The sequence below is a fragment of the Drosophila pseudoobscura genome, chromosome 2, assembly GCF_009870125.1.
Source record: "Drosophila pseudoobscura strain MV-25-SWS-2005 chromosome 2, UCI_Dpse_MV25, whole genome shotgun sequence".
NCBI lineage: Eukaryota > Metazoa > Arthropoda > Insecta > Diptera > Drosophilidae > Drosophila > Drosophila pseudoobscura.
The window spans coordinates 1,661,691-1,681,198 of record NC_046679.1 but is presented as its reverse complement, the minus strand read 5'-3'; the positions used below and the strand labels follow the sequence as shown (position 1 = coordinate 1,681,198).

General features: G+C 48.6%; 2 protein-coding genes across 4 annotated transcripts; one reads left to right on the top strand and one right to left on the bottom strand.

Annotated features, from left to right (window-relative positions):
• The first annotated feature begins 201 nt into the window (after positions 1 to 201).
• Positions 202 to 19,498, top strand: mesh (sushi domain containing 2 mesh). 3 transcript variants are annotated; one of them, XM_001357532.5, is made up of 16 exons: positions 202 to 297; positions 462 to 958; positions 4,463 to 4,698; positions 4,759 to 4,946; positions 11,437 to 11,614; positions 11,687 to 11,824; positions 12,380 to 12,548; positions 12,615 to 13,209; positions 14,296 to 14,418; positions 14,615 to 14,773; positions 14,845 to 15,589; positions 15,651 to 16,069; positions 16,137 to 16,324; positions 16,989 to 17,228; positions 17,298 to 17,348; positions 17,421 to 18,310. In XM_001357532.5, exons 2-16 carry the CDS (start codon positions 517 to 519, stop codon positions 17,924 to 17,926), a joined length of 4,377 nt encoding a protein of 1,458 aa, XP_001357569.2. In that variant the 5' UTR covers positions 202 to 297; positions 462 to 516; the 3' UTR covers positions 17,927 to 18,310. The 3 variants fall into 3 exon arrangements, with proteins under 3 accessions (XP_001357569.2, XP_003736198.2, XP_003736199.2); XM_003736150.3 differs by having other exon boundaries at positions 16,989 to 17,348; XM_003736151.3 differs by lacking the exons at positions 16,989 to 17,228; positions 17,298 to 17,348; positions 17,421 to 18,310 and adding an exon at positions 19,212 to 19,498.
• On the bottom strand, positions 1,710 to 2,913 carry bnk (bottleneck). The gene has a single exon (XM_001357533.5). It carries the CDS (start codon positions 2,775 to 2,777, stop codon positions 1,851 to 1,853), a length of 927 nt encoding a protein of 308 aa, XP_001357570.3. The 5' UTR covers positions 2,778 to 2,913; the 3' UTR covers positions 1,710 to 1,850.
• Positions 19,499 to 19,508: the final 10 nt, after the last annotated feature.

The window sequence follows — 19,508 nt, the reverse complement described above, 5'->3', positions numbered from 1 at the left end:
ATAATTTGGTAATTCAAAAACTTGCACAATCCCCAGAGAGTCAGAGAGGATAAGATATATAAGATGCATAGGTATGTGTGTGCTAAAGCCCTAACCAAAACCAAAGTTCAGGCCAAAAGAGAAGAAGGAATGCGTGTTATCAGTGCGTAAGTTTCCCTGATAAGATATGATATGACTCCCAAAGAGAGAGATACCCGGGTTTCACAATCGAGCGACAGGTGAGCCAGTTTTGGCAACGCCCCGATCGGTTCAGTCTTAGCTGAGCGTGGACCCGGATCGAACGTGTTTTTCTGCCTGGTAATTGAATAACGACAAGTGCTGCAAAGTGATAAGAGAGCTGATAAGGCTCTGACTGATACTGATGATGTCATCAAGTGAAAATTCTTAAAAATCAGTGAAAAACTGCAAGAAAACCCATCGTTAAAGTGCTAATATTTTGTGTTTGTATCCCTATTTTCCAGTGCCGAGAAAAACAAAAACAAACGAACGAATAATCGAACGAAAAACTAAGTGAAAATGCGCTTCAAACTGTTTGTGGTTTGTGCGCTGGCCTGTGGCTTCATGGCCTATGTCCTGGCCAACGAGAACATCTCCACGGAGCTGGAGGATGAGGTACTGAATGCAGTGCCCGTGTCGGTGCCTGCAGCAGCCGCGAAAAAGGTGCCTCAAAAGGATGCAGAATTCGTGGAAATCCTAAAAGAGCAGCCCAAAAAGGTGGAGCCACCAGCAGCGAAGCCGAACCCCAAACCGAAACCACCTGCAACCGTTGCCACCACAAAGGCTCCCCTGGGAGCTGGTCAGGTTGGACAGCGGATGATACCAGTGCTGTCCAGCCGGGGCACCGACGATATATTGACCGTGGCCGGCCTGAAGCCCCAGCCCATGTCCGGGGCGTTGGTTATGCCATCCGACTATTTAGGAGAGCTGTACGATGTGGACTCCAGTGGCTACAATTGGGGTGAGTTGTCCCTGATTCCATTACTCATCTGTTGGCGGCTATCTTATCAGCGCCTCAGTTTGGTTTAGTTACCAATATTTGCTCGTCGATAACTTGTTCGGGCAGGTGCTGTAAGCTCTACCGCTCTCCCGCTCTCCCTCCCTCTCTTTCTGTTTCTGTGTCTCTCTCTTTTCCCTGCGATAAGATAATGCCCCGAGTTGAGGCATTAAAAGCCAACGATTTTCTTGTTTTCTGCTTCCACCTTTTGGCTCTGCAAACAAAACAAGTGCGTGGTGGGTGTAGGGTGGAGATAGTATATATGTACATATATGCAGAGAGAGCAGAGGGAGAGCTGAGGAGGATACATTCTATTGCCCAAGCATGAATCAGTTTATAGCCCTGTACAGGTGTGTGGAATCGCAATCGGGTCGCATATTACAATGGAACTTTATTTATCACTCGCTCTCAGGATGGACGGAATGGTTATTGGTATTGGTATTGGTAGTGGTAGTGGAATGGAACGGAATGCCTTCACTGTTAGTCAGAGTTCTTTCTTTGTTCGGCTGTGATTACGTGGTGGGGATTTGCGTGTGGGAAAATATTTCCTCAGGCAAAGGCTGATATGCTGGAGGACAATGGGACTATGCCTTAGAGGAAAGAATGTTAAAATCTTCGAGAGTATTCCGTTCCTCTTAAAAGAAGCATCTTGCACCTATCGACTGTTTATCAATATCGCTCAACAGGAAAAGGGATTTCTTTAGGTTTTTTTGTGTATATATGTATTGTTCTTTAAAAGTTATATCTAACTTAGAGCTACAGAACTATTTGGATAGATTACAACTAGGGTTATCCTTGGGAACCATCATTTTGCACAGGCCACTCCTCCTCCCACATAGGTCCACATAGAGCTCTTCTAGGCACTCATGGAGATGCGTTGCTCGTACTCGGCGATGCGCAGTCGGACGGGCACCACTAGGCTGAGATCCTCCATGATGGCATGGTGCTGGGGCCGCACCGAGGCGCTCGAGTTCTGGCGCGAAATCGTGGCCCTCGACTTGTCCATGGAGGGCTTCCGCCGCAGCGAGCTCTTGCGCTGGCTGCCGCCCATGCCCATCGACGAGGGCATGGCGAATGTGGAGCCGGGCTGGGCGGTGGCCATCAAGCGCTTGGGCTTCGGGGGCGGCACTTGGCTGAGGACGGAGGTGCCACTGAGGCTGCTGTTGTTGGAGGAGCTTGTGGTGGCAATGCCCTGTGGCCGAGTGGAGCGCAGCAGGGAAATGAAGCGATTGTTGTTATGGCATTTGCTGCTGTTGGCAGTGCCGGTGGCTCCGCTCCGTGTGGACTCGAAGGTGTTGGTCAGCTTGTTGAAGAAGTTAATTTTGTCAGTGACAGTCGGGGCCACATTAGGGTCCCCGTTGTGCTGCTCTGACTTTTCCTGTTCCTGCTGCAGCTGTTTTTGTTGCTGTTGCTGTGGCTGTTCCTGCTCTGTGGTCTGTGGTTGTTGCTCCTCCCCATCGGAGCCGTTGTTGCGCTTGGACATTTCCAGGACCTTCTCGCGCAGCTCCATGGACCAGCGCTTCTGGGGCGTGTGAAGTTGAGGCCTGAGGCCAGGGAGTGTGGTCTTTGCCGGAGTTTGCGGGGACTCGCGCTGCAGCTGGAGGGCCAGTTCCGTGGTGAAGCGCGGCTTGGGCGTGGAGGTGACGGCCGGCGAGGACATCTCCTCATCAATGTCCATTTCCAGCTCGCTGATGAACGACGATGAAGAGCGCGACGTGCTGCAGCCCATAGCCGCAGGCATTTTGTAGTTGTAGAACTGGAAGTTGAAAGTGCTGATGCTCATGTTGAGGTTTGGTAGCAGACTGTGCCAGGACACACCAGTGCCGGGGCTTATATGGCAAAAAGAAGCGGCTGCAAGCTCCTACCTGGTTGGCCGACAGCTGCCAAAACCAGGTAGAGGGACCCACCATTACGATGCGGTTGCCGTCGCTCTACAAAATCCTTCCCTACTTGACTCGCTATTCGGAGAGTTCCAGGAATCTACCTAAGCCAAATCCATAAAAAAGATATATGGCACCCAATTTCCGTGGAAGCGCAACCCGCACACGCGAATTTTACGTGTTTTCCGCGCACCAATTTTCACGCATCCCAAAATGGAGGCAGCGTCTGCTCTTAATCCGCGGACCCTTAAAGGATTAGCGTACTTTATGATCTATCTCCCGGCTGCAGGCATTGATTCATAAATAGATTAAAAAGAACGCTGCTGCCATTGTGCGACAGATGTTCCACAGATTCAAGGGCAAAAAAGGAAGATTCTAGATAAATCCGCTCTTCTGTCTTCTATCTCTGGGTTTCCATGATCCTCAGCGACTGTCCGTTAGCCGTGTAATTACCATCAAAATATGTGCCATTTAATAGCCAATAATTCACTCGGCATTCGGTAATGGACAGCTGGAGAGCAGGGATGGTCGCAGAGAGATTAATTGGAGAGTATGAATATAATTATAAATGAAGTGTAAATCTGCTTTAAAAAGGTTGAAAGATTCGCATTACAACGAATCGAAATGAAGGAATAAATATGCCATCGATATGATAATGGGAGTACGATGATGCTGAGGATGAAGGTTTTTCCACAATGTGTCCTTGTTTCCCTTGCAAAACCTTCTGCCAAAGTACCTCTAATTAAAGCGTAAAGCTTCAATATGGAATATTCAATTAATATTCAAAAGAGAGGAGAGTGAAAATTAATAATTAATTGATGGACATGTTTACATAGCTTGAAACTGACCTTAAAGCGACACAAATTTAAGAGTCCTCTGTAGCCGTTGGCACTCCCCTCAACGGTTAACCGGGAAAACCCCAGCTTTCCTTCGAGATGCCAGAAATATTTTGAAAATCTTTGCCAGGACTCTGCTCGGTCTGGTCTCCCCTTGGCCGAAACTTCGCTTGCAATTTGCCAGTCTTCTGGTTAGCGTCAAGAGCAATAGCTTTAAGCCTGCTGCTGGTCCTGGCACTGGTTTGGGTCCTCCCTGCTACCGTGTCCATTGGGACCGGCAGCTTTGCACTTAATCAGCTTAAATTGCTTTAAAAGGCCAGCGGCTAGCGGCAGGCGGAAGGCTGCAGGCTGCAGGGGGGCAAGTGGCAAAAAGAAATTAGAGAAAAGGAGGAGCCTCAGAAGAGAAGCAGAAATGAATATTAACTGTGACCTTTAATGGCCCAGTGCACGGCATGGTACGGCACGGCACGGCAGGGCACGGAGAGGGCCAAGATGCAGCAGCCGACGGAAGCAGCAGGAAGGAGTATCAAAAAGGAAAAGCAAAGCGAAGATGGCAAAGTTTTCCTTACAGTTTATGGAATGCACCTCCAGCAAAGTAGTCGAGTAGATACGAGTAATACTGGGGAATTGAAAAAGTAATCTCCTGGGATTATGTGTGAAATTGTAATGAGAGGCGGCGAGGGGTTGCTCTACGAAATTGGAGATATTTTGTGTTGGAAATCCTTCTATATCTGATGTATTTTCTCTTCCAGATCCCAACAATAACGTTGCCCCACCGAGTACGGCCTCAACGGCAGCCGGAGGCTATACGATCACCACGGCTCGTCTCGCGGAGCTGCGAAACACCTTCATGTACTGGTACTTCGACAAGGATATGTATGGCGGCCGCGCCGACTATCAGTTCGATATCCATGCCTCGATGACACAGCTCCACAAGAATCTGAACTTCCAGCTGCCTTTCTACGGCTTCAGGTTCAATTATACCAGGGTAAGACAGTCCCTAAACTCGATTGAAACTCTTATTCAAGCCCGCTTTTAATCCTTTCAGCTCTCCCTAAATGGTTATTTGGAGTTCTCCGATCCCCCAGAGTACCTTACGTATCCCCTGGTGTTCCCCATTAAGGACTGGCCCACCAAGCGGGATCCCTCCTTCATCGGCATCTTCTTCAGCAAGTGCCGTGTGGGCCGCATCTATCCCTCGGATATTGACCAGCGCACGCCCGGCGTCTATTTCCGGTAAGGCAGTTGCATCTTCCGGCTTCGGATGCTCGTTTGCATTCGTATTTATTCGCTAAACATATTTATATTTGCCACCACGTTGCCATGTTGTTGCGAGTGGCATTTGCATATTCAAAATCAACCCAGAGCACGCGCTGAGAGAAAGTATTTATACGCGCATTCGTTATGTGTGTGTTTCGTTTTATTCCTTTTACGTGCATCCATCGCCACAAAGAGCATGCAGACACACACCCACACACACACAGAGGCACATGTGCATTCATGTACGTATTGTATGCTGCGCGTTTGTTTCGCCTCGCTCTCCATTTCCGCTGGCCCCATTGTGTGTGTGCGTGTGTGTGTGTGGGGATACTCTTTCGAGGGGCAGCCCTTTGCCTCTGCTCTGATCTGAAGAGAGCGCAACAAATGTGCTGCCATCAAACTTTCGTAGTGTATCACATGCGTCGACTTGCCCAAGTGCCCTCCGATCCATTCATTGTTTGTGATTGTTATTGTACTAGTTACTGTCATTTATTGCTGCAGCATTTATCTATTATTTCCATGGGGGATACCTGCTTGGCTCTGTTCTCTGTTCCGTTCGATATCTGTGTGTGGACTTCCTCCTCCATAATATTCTCGTTTGCGGTTGCATTCCTGCTGTGGTGTATCCGATCCAGGCCCGCATATACCCCAACTATTTGGCGACCAGCATGTATCTCATTATGGGTATCCAACAAGGAGGATGTAGCCACTAATTTTAGCCATAATTAAATTCCATTGGTCTGGCTCCCCGAACTTTTGCGGGGACAATGCATAAATTTATACAAACATGACTTGGTTTTCTTTTCCTGCGCCGGTCTTTCGGTGGCTAATTATGCAAATGAATGCCAGCGGGAGCTGAACGTTATTTGTGGGCTATTTATATGAGTTTACAGCAGCAGAAAAACCTTTTCAGAATTCTTTAATCCCCTCGTAAAAGAAGCAGCGAGTGGGGAACCGCTCAAAAATGCATTAATTAGCCGCAAAATTTCCTCTTAAATTGTGGTTTCTATGTGGTTTCTTTTCCAAAAGTAGATCGTGGTATTTGGAGCATAAATTATGGTTTCTACATTGTTTCAGCCGGCTTAAATTTAATATCCTCTCAAAGGAAAGGACATGCCCCTACCCCCCACAGGAAGACATAAAAAACGAAACAGAGAAGAGAGCATAAATTACGGCGGAGTGACAGAGAGTGACAAGTCAGTTGTTGAGCGACGCATGCATGTGCTGATAGGAGAGAGCACCGATACTCGTCCTAGCACACGCGACAGCGAAATGGACGGGGTTTCCAACCAGAGTTGACCCCAAAAAGTAGGCAACTTTTTGTGGCACTACAAAATATGATGAACGTGGCTTAAACTATTCGAAAGACTGTCAAGAGTATGAATAATCCATGGCCTTAGGGGGAAACTTACTTTTGATGGAAATGTGGGAAAAATAATCCAGGATGTATAGATATTATCTGACTGTCTTCAGGGGTTTCTGGGTTACACATCTCGTTGATTCTAGGTGAGACTTTTGCCATCCGTTCAACTGTGTGTCTTTCCTTTTTCCTGCACCCCTTTGAGCGAACTGTTGTCAACACTTTGCAACGTCGCCTGACAAATTGCCACGGCAGAGCAATTAACATCCTCCGAAGTGCCTGACAACACGGGGAGGCACACAAACAAAAAAGAGGGAACAACGACAGCGTGTACTGCGAGTGCAATCCAATGCATTTTTATAGTTTTCAACCGACTCCGACAATATGTCAAACTTGTCCCGCATAGCTCTCTCATTGGCGCAGCTAGGACTGCTGGCAGGACTGCTGGCAGGAGCAAAAAAGCCGAACACGAGTCACGGTCATTCTCTGACATTTAATTGTCTTTGACGGGGAGGGAGTGCGGGTGGGGTGCGTTGGGTTTGAAAAAACGAAGGAAAACCAAGCGAAATGCTCAGCCAAACTTTGATGTGTACGTGTGGGCGGGGGTTTAGCAGGGGTGCCAAAGACTGAAGCTGTGACTGGAATTTAATTTAAATAACTTTGCATGGACGAGGAGATAAAGCAGCAGAGGCTGGAGTTGCAGGGGAGGGAGAGCCAGGCAAATGCGAAATGCGAGCAATGTAAAATTGCTGCAGATTACACCCTTGCCCATACATCCCAGCCTCCCACCGTCTCCTCGCTTTACACTCTCTCTTCACTCTCTGACAGAGAGCCACCTTCACTTAGCACTTCTCTCATATGTTTGACCGTAATTGTAATACCCTCTTGCAGGGAATATTCCGATGATTCAATTATGATCTCCATTGCAATGCATTGCTCAGAGCAACAGCAGGTTTTCGCATGGTAACATGTTAACATGCTGTTATCGATCGGTGTAACCTGCGGTGTTAACAGCGCTGTTGCTGTTTCCTCCTCCTGTTGTTGATTTCCGATTGAAAAATAGCAGATATTAGATATAACGGTGCATCCGAAAGGGTATCTTATGCTTCGACCCGCTCCGCTATGTCCGCTTACGCTTTCATTTGACATCAATTTGATTATACGCTCGCACTTAGCGCTCAGCGGTGGATTAGCTGAAAGTGCACGGACATTGCGCATACGCCGCGTACGCTGGTCGCTTAAGCATTAAATTCATTATGAGCTCACGTTTAATTACACACCCAAACACCCTTATACAGACGTATGTACAGACTTATAAAAAATCAGCCAAGAGGAGGATCCGCTCAGACCAAGGGGAATATAAAAACTTAATGCCGCGCCGGGGTGTCGTTTGTGAAAGTTTTTCTTTGTTTTGAAACGCTTCAAAGTGTTTCAGTGTGTGGCTGGATAAGTATATTTGCTTGGGTGCGAATCTGCGGCACGCTGCCGGACACGTTTGAGCTTTTAATTGTTGTGTGGAAAGCAGCAAACAAGCATCGTAATTGCCGGCCAGGCGTGCCACAATTAAAACATTTTCGGCTGCTAAATGGCAAATAAAAGCATTCAAACAATGGGCCAAAGGAATATTTACAGCCAAGGGGCGAATTTTACATTTGTGCATGCACTCAAAAGTTTTCAAAAGTAAACGTTTGCAAGTAACTGAAGGCCCTTACAAGATGCAGAGCCGAATACCCTGTCCTTATTCTCGATTTTATGGGATAATTAGATGCCAGATACCTGCTTTCAATATCTCGCTAATTGAGCGTCTAGGCCATGCAAATATTTACCCGTTGTGAGTTCCCTAAAAACTTTCCTCAGCCGAAGGTTTTTGGCTTCCTCCCTAACCAGGCCACAAAAATAATGCCGCTTCATTATTCCCTTTTGCCAATCATAATAGGAATTTCCTCAGTCTCCTCCTCCTCCTCTACCTCCGCCTTCTCCTTTACCGCGTCCTTGGCTCGACCATTTGCAAGTCTCTGTTTGCATTTACTTCTCGGCGAACGCTTTCTCGGCTTCTCGGATTCTCGGGGACTCTCATCCTGCAGCAGCTTACATGCAATTTTCGCCATTTTCTTTAAGTACGGCCATTGTTTCACTTTCATTTAGACCCCAGCCCCGAGATGGAATTGGGCCACACGGCACAAGACCAAGACGTAAACGTGGCTGTAGATAGGGTTGTTGTTTTTGTTGTTGCTGGGGATGAGGATGGGATGGGATGGGAAGCATGCGGCGGAGGAGCTAGAAATGCGACGACTGTTTCCCTGCATAACTGCGAAAAGGCATTTTAACCTACAAATGCAGACAAAACTGTGGCAGCGCCCGAATGTATGCAATAAAGTACATAATGGCGTAGTTCAAGAACTGCCTGGGATAAAGGGGGGCCTGGCGGAGTGATAGAGGGGGGTGTTGAAGGGGCCCTGCAGAGGTGGCAGAGTGTGGGTCGAAACTGAGACACGGAGCAGCCCGACTTTTCGTTATATATGAGCCTCTCTGACTTTCTATTACTTTTTTTTGCGACTCTTTCTATGTCTGTGCTTGCCCGTGTCTGTGAGGCTGAGTATGCATGCGTGTGTGTGTCCGTGTCTGTGGCTGTGTGTATGGCTTTTTGGCTTACTTACACGGAAAAAGTTGCCGAGTCTGCGGCTGTTTTTGGCTGCTGCGCGCGCATTTTCTAGGCTGAGTGACAATTTTCCTCTTTTTCTGCTTTTTTATTTCTTTTTTTTAGCTGGAATGTCAATTGCAGACATTTAAAGTTGAGCGGGGCGAGGAGTGGCGGTAGTGGCGGGTATGGCGGTTGTGGAACGGGGCAAACAAATGATAAACTATGCAAGTATCTGTGGCCTCTTCGTGTGTGTGTGTGTGTTTGGTTATCTCTTCCTTGGGGCTCTTCGTCTTTTGCGGTTTTTACACATTTCCATGTTTTTGTTTTTTGTGGCCATGTAGATACCCTGCAGGGCTTTCTGAATTTGATCAGATGTTTGGAGAGCAGAGAGCAGTGCGAAAGAGTCAATCGATTGTACGGCTATGTTCGTGATGCACATACGAGTCGATATGGGCATGGCCGGGTGAATACTATCTATTTCGAAGGATGTGGGGGAGTGGGAGAGATTTGCTGATGGGATCATTCAGTAGATGGCAGAAAGGGTATCTAAGGCTTCTGTTCTCGAAGCCAGGCCTCGCTTCGGCTTGTGTTTTTGTTGTGTTTACCACCGAGGAAGGAAAGCGTAATTGTGTAATTTATTTCCATTGCCATCTGCTGCCACTTATAATTTATGGGCACTCAAATATTGAATAGCACACAAACTCGTACTCTCGCATATACGGAATGCTTACATCTGATACATACACATATCATAATGGCTGCATTATGAGTTTTTATTACGGAATTGTTTACACTCGCATTTGGCTGGCCAGCCCGCTGAAGTGTTAATAAATAAGTGGCAGTGCTAGAGGCGGTGGGAGCAGGGATCAAATTGAACTGGAGGCTGAATAATCCTCTACTGCCGGCCACTCTCTCTCTCTCCTCTCTCCTCTATCTTTCTACATTTCATATTTGTTTGCATTCTCAAATGTGTGAGAGTGAACTCTTATTTGATTCCATTTCTATCCAACAAACGCCGGGGCTGGAACTGGGGCAAAATCAATAACATGTTACCGGCCAAATGCAAATAGAAAAGGCCGCACATTCATCTTTGTTTGCAGCAGAACCACACACACATCCACAGAAATGCTGGGTACATAACGAGTTTTTCAATCTCAATTGTTTTTTTAGATTGCAGAAATATACCCGAAATACATGTCCTGAGAATTAGTTTGGGTTTAATGAAACCTTTCATCGAAATAAAGTTAGGAACGGGTCAGAAACAGGCTGCTTCGAACCGCAGGAAAACAGACAAATGTAAAATTGCGAAATGTGTACATTTTTGGGATACATTTAAGGAAATTCGAAACTGCAACCATCTTTTAATCTTTAAACTCTTTCTCAGAAACGTAGAGTATCTTATGTTATTCAATTTATTTTAATTAAATATTCCATCAAAACACTTTCAATTATTTAGAACCATTTGGAATTTGGAATTTGATCAAATTCTATGTGCGATGAGGAAACCGATTGGCTCTTAGCCCCAACTGTCCATCTGTGCAACTGATAGTTCGATTTGCGTTTGAATTGCCGGACAGTTGGACATTCGATATTTGTATTGAGCCCCGAACGCTTCATTTGATAAGCCTCTTAGGTCGCCCAAGAGGCGATTGCTCCGGCAATCCCCGGCAATTGTCCACCTCAGTGTGGTGGTCGGAGCAAAGCAATTCCCATGCAATTGTCCGGCAATGAAAACTCGTTTAAGTAGTGTCCCGTGCCCCATGCCCCATGGCCCGGGAGCCGCAAATAAAATCCATCCCACATCCCGGGCTGCAGCAGTGTAATAAAAATCCCTGGCAAATCGGCTTAAGATTTATTTGTCTGCTCCAATGACTGGGAGACTGAGTTTGAAATGGCTTTGTCCTAAGCATTTTGCATGAGCTCGGGTGTAATTTTACTAAACTGGCTTAAAACAATTTATGACGCAGATGGAAATGAACAGAACAAAACACAGCCAAAAAGAAAAGAAGTGATGCTGCTGCGTAATGAATAATTAAAGCATATAAATCATACGCCACGTTGCCGCGTCGGCTTCGGCGTCGCCAATGTGTCGGACGTCGATACGGCTGAAAGGCCCCATCCACACCCCACACCCCACTCCCCACGCCCCTCGCCCCACACCCTAGTCGAAAAACACTTGAAAGTGCTCACAAGAGCGTAAAATAAATAAAATGTTTATGAAAATATAAGGCAGAGCAAATCATTATCGTGTGTGTGTGTGTGTGTCTGGGCCTCCTTCTGATTTATATGCCAAACATCGAATCCATTTATCTTCCTGTAGACGCCGCAAAGAAGGCACACTTTGCATATACCCGTCCGGAAAGTACCCCTCGCCCTACACTCGGCCTGATTTGATTTTGATTCACACACATGATTCCCTACTGTATTTCCGAAACTCCTACTGACTTCCATCTTCCCTGTTGCAGCGTGGAACGTGATCTGATGGGTCGCACGGACCGCTTCGGTGTGGAGGTTCGCGAGCGCACCATGTGGGACATCCGACAGGGCGTCGTGGGAGCAGACACCTTTGTGCCCAAGCACGTGGTGATCTCCACCTGGAAGAACGTGTCCTTTGCCGGCGGCATTGATAACTCTCTCTTTACGGTAAGTGTCCTCTCTCTCCCTTAGTCTTCGATATCCGAAGAGTGTTTTTAACGTATGCTTCACCTTCCACAGACAAACACCTTCCAAATGATCCTGGCCACTGATGAGGTCTACACCTATATCATCTGGAATTATGCCGTTCTTAACTGGCTGTCCCACACAGAGGCTGGCGGTGATACCACCAAGGGCGAGGGCGGCATTCCGGCTTATGTAAGTTCTTCTTTTTGTTGTTTCTTTCGGAATTAATTTCAATTAAACGGAGGAGAGGCTGAGTGCGTAATTTACCTTTCTCCTCGCTCTCCTCTCCGTCATGTTTGCTTTGTTAATGTGTTGAGCAATCAAAGAGAGAGCATTAGAGAAGGGGAGCCTGTGTATCTTGTAGTTTATTCAATCTAAAGCTTAAATAAAGGTTTCTCTTCTGTTGCACACTCTCCTTGCTAATAAATAAATCGGTATTTCTAATCTCATTTGCCGAAGAGCTCTTCCTACAGCTCTTATAATATTTATACCCTCCAATGTCCTTTGTGCTTAAACTGTGAAACTGTGCAACAGAAATTCTGCATTCATTGCCTTGCCATCGGCAGCCACTCGTTCCGTAATTAAACGCACAATTTCAACTTTCTCTAAGCCCTCGAACATAATTGCAAACTTTGTGAACAGTTAATTAAATGAGCAAGGATATCTGCATGCAGACTCGTACATATCCTCCCGCATATCCCGCACTGACATCATTTGAACTTTTGCCCCCTCCTTTCCGCTTTGCAGGTCGGTTTCAATGCTGGCAATGGCACCCAGGCCTACGAGTACAAGCCGTACAGCCAGAACATGGTGATACGGGACCTGGCCAATCGGGGCTGGGCCAACGGCTTCCCTGGTCGTCACATTTTCCGCGTGGACGAGCAGATTCTCATAGGCTCCTGCAACAAGGACATAGGTGCGTATGATTGCCTGAGTTTCGCTTTGGGCTTGAGAGATTGATTGACTATCCTTTGTGCCGTAGATGCCGCTTTGCTGCCTCTGACATTTGCCCCCGAGTCGGGCAACATGCTGGGCGGGCAGGTGGTGAACATCACAGGACCCTGCTTTGACCCCCTCATCCGTGTAACCTGCCACTTCGACACGGAGTCCGTGCTGGGCACCTACGTGGATCGCAATCGCGTCATCTGTGTCCAGCCGTACCTCAAGGCCGAGGGCTACATCCGCTTCCAGATATCGGTGGGCACGCAGCGCTTCAAGTGGCGCGGCAAGTACTTCGTGGAGACGCCGGCCGCCGCCACCGAGAAGATCTTCTTTGCCACCGACGATGTGCACAAGAAGAACCCCAACGAGATCCGCATCACCTGGAACGCCTTCAATTTGACCTCCAACGCCAATGCCAACGTGATGATCTCCCTGTGGGGCTACCGCGAGACCAAGATCGAGCCCCAGCTGGAGTACATCGATGTGATTGAGGCCAGCTACACGAACACCGGCAGCTACGTGATCACGCCCTCGAACTACATCAATCGCAACAACAAGAACCGCGACATGCAGTTCGGCTTCCTGCAAATCAATCTCACACAGCCCGAGCAGTACTCCGGTCTAGCCCTCAGTCCGTAAGTAAATGCGAGGGGAGGAGTTCTCCTCTCCAGAGACACTCCATCAAGTGTGTCCTCAGTATTAATTGATTCTCCGTTGCGTGTCCTCCGTCTGTTTTTATTCAATTTGCCAGGGCAATCTCTATGAGGGACAAGTGTGCACTTTATCCTCAAGTGAGGCCTCCGTTCCCATTCTCATTCTCATTCCCTTAATGGGACTGGGATCCCAATCAATTTGCTCTATCTTGTCCGAAGATTGCTTATTATGACAGCCTGTAATCGCAGGACGTCCTCCTTCTCCCTCTCCTCCTCGGAGCTAATCAATATTTGAAATGTGTTTTTAATGGTAATCGCAATCGTAATGCCTGCCTCGTTTGCATTTGGCTTAAGCCTTTACCCGTCCTTCACGTCCTGCAATTATTTCGCACTTAAACTGGAAGTATCTCATAGCTGCGCTGGCCCATAAAAGATACAAGTATCTGCTCGATAGAGATGCTCCGAATCCAGCAGGAAGATACCCCATTTTAGCCGGAACTTGTACCTTCATATTTTGTGGCCTTATTGACCATCAAGAAAATGGCCAAAAAGCGCAGGCCTGTTTCGCCCCCGATAGGGGGGGGGGAGTAATATAAAACCATTTCTTTTTTTTGGTTTACGGCACCTTTGGGTGTCGTTTAGGCGAAGGTCCAAAGGGGTTTCGGGCCAAATAAATTGTTTGCATTGTTACAACATTTAATTTCCATTTGATGGCCCGCCATGATGGACGAGTAATTGTGAAAACTTAATGAAAAATATCTCCATGGCAGCCGAAGGCGTGGAAATGTGTCAGGCGTGGGATGAATCCTGAAATGTTAATGGTTATATTGTGTTCCATGTCAGAGAGTAGATGCGCAGCGACAGCGAGAGAGTGGGACAGTGAGACAGAGCGTGGGCTGTTCATTAAATGCCATTTTCCGCTGCCCGATGCCATTTTCGGCTGCACTTTGGCTAATGTCAAAGGTGGGGTGGGCGGCCCACGTGGCGTATGATTAATGCAACAACTACGGATGGAACTTTTTGAATAGAATTTTACAATGAATGAACCCTTCCGTCTCTGCCCCACAGCATCCTCTGGTCCCGGCCCATTCCCCTGGCCTGGTACATGGGTCCGCAGTGGGAGCGCCAGCACGGCCTGCGCTGGCCCCGAGCTCTCTGCGATAATTGGATACGCGCCGACCGATTCCTCAGGTAAGACATATATATCCCTCTAGGAGTGTAGAATGCATTTGGAATTGCCACTAATTAATGGGGCTACCGACTGCCAAATTGGAAATGGAAGCCTGTCTAATTAGAGGCAGCGCGTGGCTTCAGCCTCGCTTTGTTTCGCGGGTTTTCATTTCATGAATTCACATTTCACATTGAAAACAACCCATTTCCCGTGCAGGAACTTTGCGGCGGACCTGCCATTGTGCCCCTGCACCCTGGACCAGGCCGTGCTGGACAAGGGCCGCTTCCGGCCGGACCGCGAGTGCGACAAGGACTCGAATCCCAGCTGCCTGCGCCAGCGCGGAGCCATCCACTGTGTGGTCAGTGGTACACCAGTGTAAGTAGAAGGCCTTCTCATCTCCTCCTCCTCCATAACTCATCTCTCTCTCTCCTTCTCATCTCCTGCAGAGCGCAAGGAGCGGAACAACAGTGCTGCTATGATCGGTATGGCTTCCTGATGCTCACCTACGACCAGATGTGGGGCTCCCGTCCCCGCCGCGTCCACAACCTGGGCAAGATGCCTTGGAACGAGGCCAGCAAAGTGCCATCGCTCTCCATGTGGTTCCACGACATGCGTCCTTTCTACTCCTGCTGCTTCTGGCAGGAGGAGCAGGCCGTCGGTTGCGAGACCTACCGCTTCGAGCGCCGTCCCTCGCAGGACTGTGTGGCCTATCAGGCCCCTGGCATTGCTGGCGTTTTCGGCGATCCCCACTTCGTGACCTTCGATGGCAGTGCCTATACCTTCAACGGTCTCGGGGAGTTCGTCCTGTCCCGCAGCACGGACGAGAGCAACCGCTTTGAGGTGCAGGGCCGATTCCAGCAGCTGCCGGACAACTACTACGGCTCGGTGCAGGCCACACAGCTGACGGCGGTGGCCATGAGGGGCAATACCACCACAACCATTGAGGTCCGATTGCGTCCACTGCATGCCCGCTGGCGCTATCGCCTGGATGTCCTGGCCGATGGTCGCAAGGTGTACTTTGATCGCGAGAGCTTGAAGTTCCAGCACTTTGACGGCGTCACCGTGTACACGCCCACCTACCTGCTCAATCAGTCGCAGGTGGTGGTGCAGTTCGATGCCGGCATTGGCGTGGAGGTGGTCGAGAACGAGGGCTTCATGACGGGTCGCGTTTTCCTCCCATGGAAGTTCATAGTAAGTTTAAAGTGAACAAAACCCTGGCCTTGCACATTCCCCTAATGGATCTTTCTTGCAGAACAAAACTGCTGGATTGTTCGGCAATTGGAGCTTCAATCCCTTGGACGACTTCATGCTGCCCAACGGACAGGTGGCCTCGCTCAATCTCAACGACCTGCGCAGCATCCACACGAACTTCGGCCTCAAATGGATGCTCACGGATCGAGAGGTGCCCGGTGTGGGCGCCGCTCTGTTCACCCGCGAATTCGGACGCATGTCCAGCTACTATGCCAACGCCACCTTCCAGCCCAACTACGTGGTGGATCCCGCCGACTTCCTACCTGCCAATCGCACCTACGACCTGGAGCGAGCCGAGGAGCTGTGCGGCGAGTGCTATCAGTGCCAATACGACTATGCCATGACCCTGAATCGAGATTTGGCGCACTTTACGAAGAACTACTACGACAGCATAGTGAACATGCAGGCGGAGAATTCCAAGTGAGTGGAGGAGAACAAGTCCTTATTTGGATCAGTTAATCAATAATTTCGATTTCGATTTCGATAGACCGGTGGTATCCTGTGGTGTGCTGCAGACACCTCGCTTCGGCCGCAAGCTCAGCTTTGATTTCATGCCCGGCGCCAAGGTGTCCTTCGAGTGCAACGAGGGCTTCATCCTGGTGGGCGACCAGCGGCGCGAGTGCCTGTCCAACGGCCTGTGGAATGTGCCCGAATACGGCTACACCGAGTGTCTACGTAAGTACTCCCCAGAATCTCCCCCACCCGAGCCGCTGCAACAAGTGTGCCTGCCATCAGATCATTTTGATCATTCTGGTGCGTATGGTTGATCATTTTAAGAGTGAGAATAGTGTGATATATAGACCCTAAATATCAGAGATTATATATGTATGTCCGTATTTCTATTAGACTTTCGATCTGTTTCCATTGCCAAAACATGGGATAACATTCAATAACTCAACTACTCTCAGAGACAATCATTGTCTGCGACGCAATTACCATGTCGCACTTTCCTTTTCTAACCCACACTCCGCTCGCGCTCGCTTCATCTTGTCGCTTTTAATCCTCTCTGAGCGAGCCGTCTCTCTCCCTACGCACTCTCTCGCTCACAGCTACACAGCAATGGGCAGACAGTGTTCAAGAATAAACATGCACAGCAATAGGAGGACAGGCAGAGCAAACGGTAAATTGCAAAGTAGAGCTCAGAATACACTTAGAATGATATTAGGATCCGATAAGTATAATCATTAAATTATTTAAGAATATATTCCATACGCACCAGAACATGCAAAACAGCCCTGATGGCAGCCCTTGCTCTACCAAAAAGCCACCCTGAACCCTTTACCCTCAATTTACTTGCCTTTGTCTTTGACCAACCTTTGACCTTGTTGCTCTCGCACAGGTGAGGTGTATTACACGCGTCGCGTCGCTTTCATTGCAATTGGCATTATCTTCCTCGTGATCTGCCCGCTGATGCTGTGCATCGTGTGCGGCGTGTACCGCTACCGCCAGAAACAGCTGAAGGAGGACCCGCAGTGGCAGATGCCGATGCTGCCCAGGTCGCGTGCCAGCTCCGCCCGCAACTTGCGTACGCTCAATTATGACGACGACAGCGATACCGATGCGAGCACGCTCAAGAAAAGTAGGTCCTACGATAAAGTATATCGCACGAACGAACCATTACCGGGCAAACCGCAAATTGATTTTCCAGCTAAGAAATGGGATCTGGATGAGAACGACGAGGATGTGACCTCATCGGAAGGTAGTGATAATAGAACTAGCACAAAGTTAGCCACGGACATTTCCTACATTAATAAACCCCACCACGACACAGGTGAGAAGCCGAAGCAGACCGGCCGCCGCTCGCTGCGCGCCTCTGGCACCGACCTGGACCAGCACGGCGGCGATGGCTCGCCCGTCGATGGACCCGATCACCACGAGGACGATGATGACTTTGACGAGGCCGATGTCCACACGGGCACCATCCACCCCGCCGGCTACCACCAGCCGCTGTCGCCGGAGGAGGCCGACCGCCTCCACCAGCAGCAGTACAGCCCCACCTTCAGTGGCCTCGACAGCCGCACCAGCGCCGCCAGCTCCATCAACTACACCCCACAGTCGACGGCCCAGAACCGATTCGGCGGCGTGCCCGTCCTACCCAGTAGCACACAGTACTACAGCCGGCCGCCGTCGGCTGTGCCAGTCACTGCAAATGCCACGCCTCTGAGGGCAGCGCCCACACTGCCGGGCGGCCAGCCGCTGACGCAAGACAGTGGCCTGCCATCCCCGCCGTTGGCCACATCGCCGACGCCATCGGTGCAGAAGTCCACGGAGGTCTAAACTCATTTCGCATTTCGATCGATCGTGTTCGATTCGTCCCATTAGCTGCAAAGTTCAAATCTTTCGAGCCCAAAAAATAATATAATTTTAAGTACATTTTATCAACTTTGACCCCTGTGTCCCCCAGCAATGTTCCCACCTGTCGGCATGATTCACAGTATTTGGATTTGTTGTTGCTTGTATTGTTGCTGACAATCCTGCAGTTTGCCCACGGCCATGACCATACATTTAAGCAAATAACAACGTGTGTCTGATAATAGCCCAAAAACCCAAAATCCCTCCCCCCACACCCAACCCAAATCCGGCCAAATCCTTTGTACATTAAGCGCATGGCAACCAGGCAATTCATTTGTGTGTTGCGCCCAGGTAAAACAAACAGACCAGGCTAAATGCCGTCGATGCCATTGTAAAGTTCATCAATTTATACACATAAATAAAACTAAAACTTGTTTATAGTTAAATATATTCTATTTACAATTATGTTTACACTACACATCTCTTGCAGGGATAGGAGAGGATAATGCCAATTGTTACATGAAAGTTTGACACCTTGCGGGGCTTCGCTTTTGTCTGTTCGTCTGTTTAATTAAATCTGTCGGACCCAGCCAAGTGTGTGTCAATTTTCTGTAATAATCTGACACGTAGGGAAAACAAAGGACGCTTTCTAAGAACATGGAGATAGCATTCATTGCTATTCCCTGTCAACTGAGAGTTTCTTCAGTTTGAAAATTGCCATCATTCTCTTCGTTTTTTTGCCATCCAAATCGAAGCAAATCTTTCGCTTTGTTGTCCAGTGAACACGTCTTTCAGTGCAATGGCAATGCAAACGAAAATTACATGAAATTTATAACGAAGCAATAAGGCCAAAGCCAAACACATTAATCTTCAGCCAACTGTCACTTGGGTTTTATTTTCTTTCTGCTGTTTCTTCATGGCATCGGTGCCCCGCCCAGGCACTCCACCTACGCCTCCCACCTCCAGGCAGCAGTGGGGAGCAGGAGCAGGAGCAGCAGTAAATGTATTGTGTGCATTACGCCAATGTCAATCAATCTTGAGCAAATTGATGGACAAGTTGTCTGTCCGTTGGTGTGTCTCTCCGCTTGTACCAGCATGCAGTGTTTGTCTGTCCTGAAATACAGTCTATAGGGGAGGGAATAGAATACAATGGAGGAGCAGAGGCAGCTCTAAAGTAGGCTACTAGTTTTTTGGTGGGTGGAGTGGAAGCTTGTTTAATTTATGAATTACCTCACTCAAACCCCACTCCCAACCAACACACCTTTTCCAGGGCCAGAGGAGCAGTCGGCACGTGTGGCAAGCATTTCGTTGGGCATGATGCTGCTCATACTCATCCCCACATTGCTGCTCCTGGTTTGCGGCGCGAATTATTGGATACGCGAGAAAATTGCCCAAGAGGAGGCCGAGGCGCGAGCGGCCCTGCTGCCAAAGCCAAGGTACAAACAACATGCAATTTGATTAGCACATTTGATGAGCTTCCGAATACGTGCGATCGTGGTCGGAATGACGAATCACAAATCGTATTAAACCAAATCTTTCTACACCCCTCAAATGTAATTTGAGAATT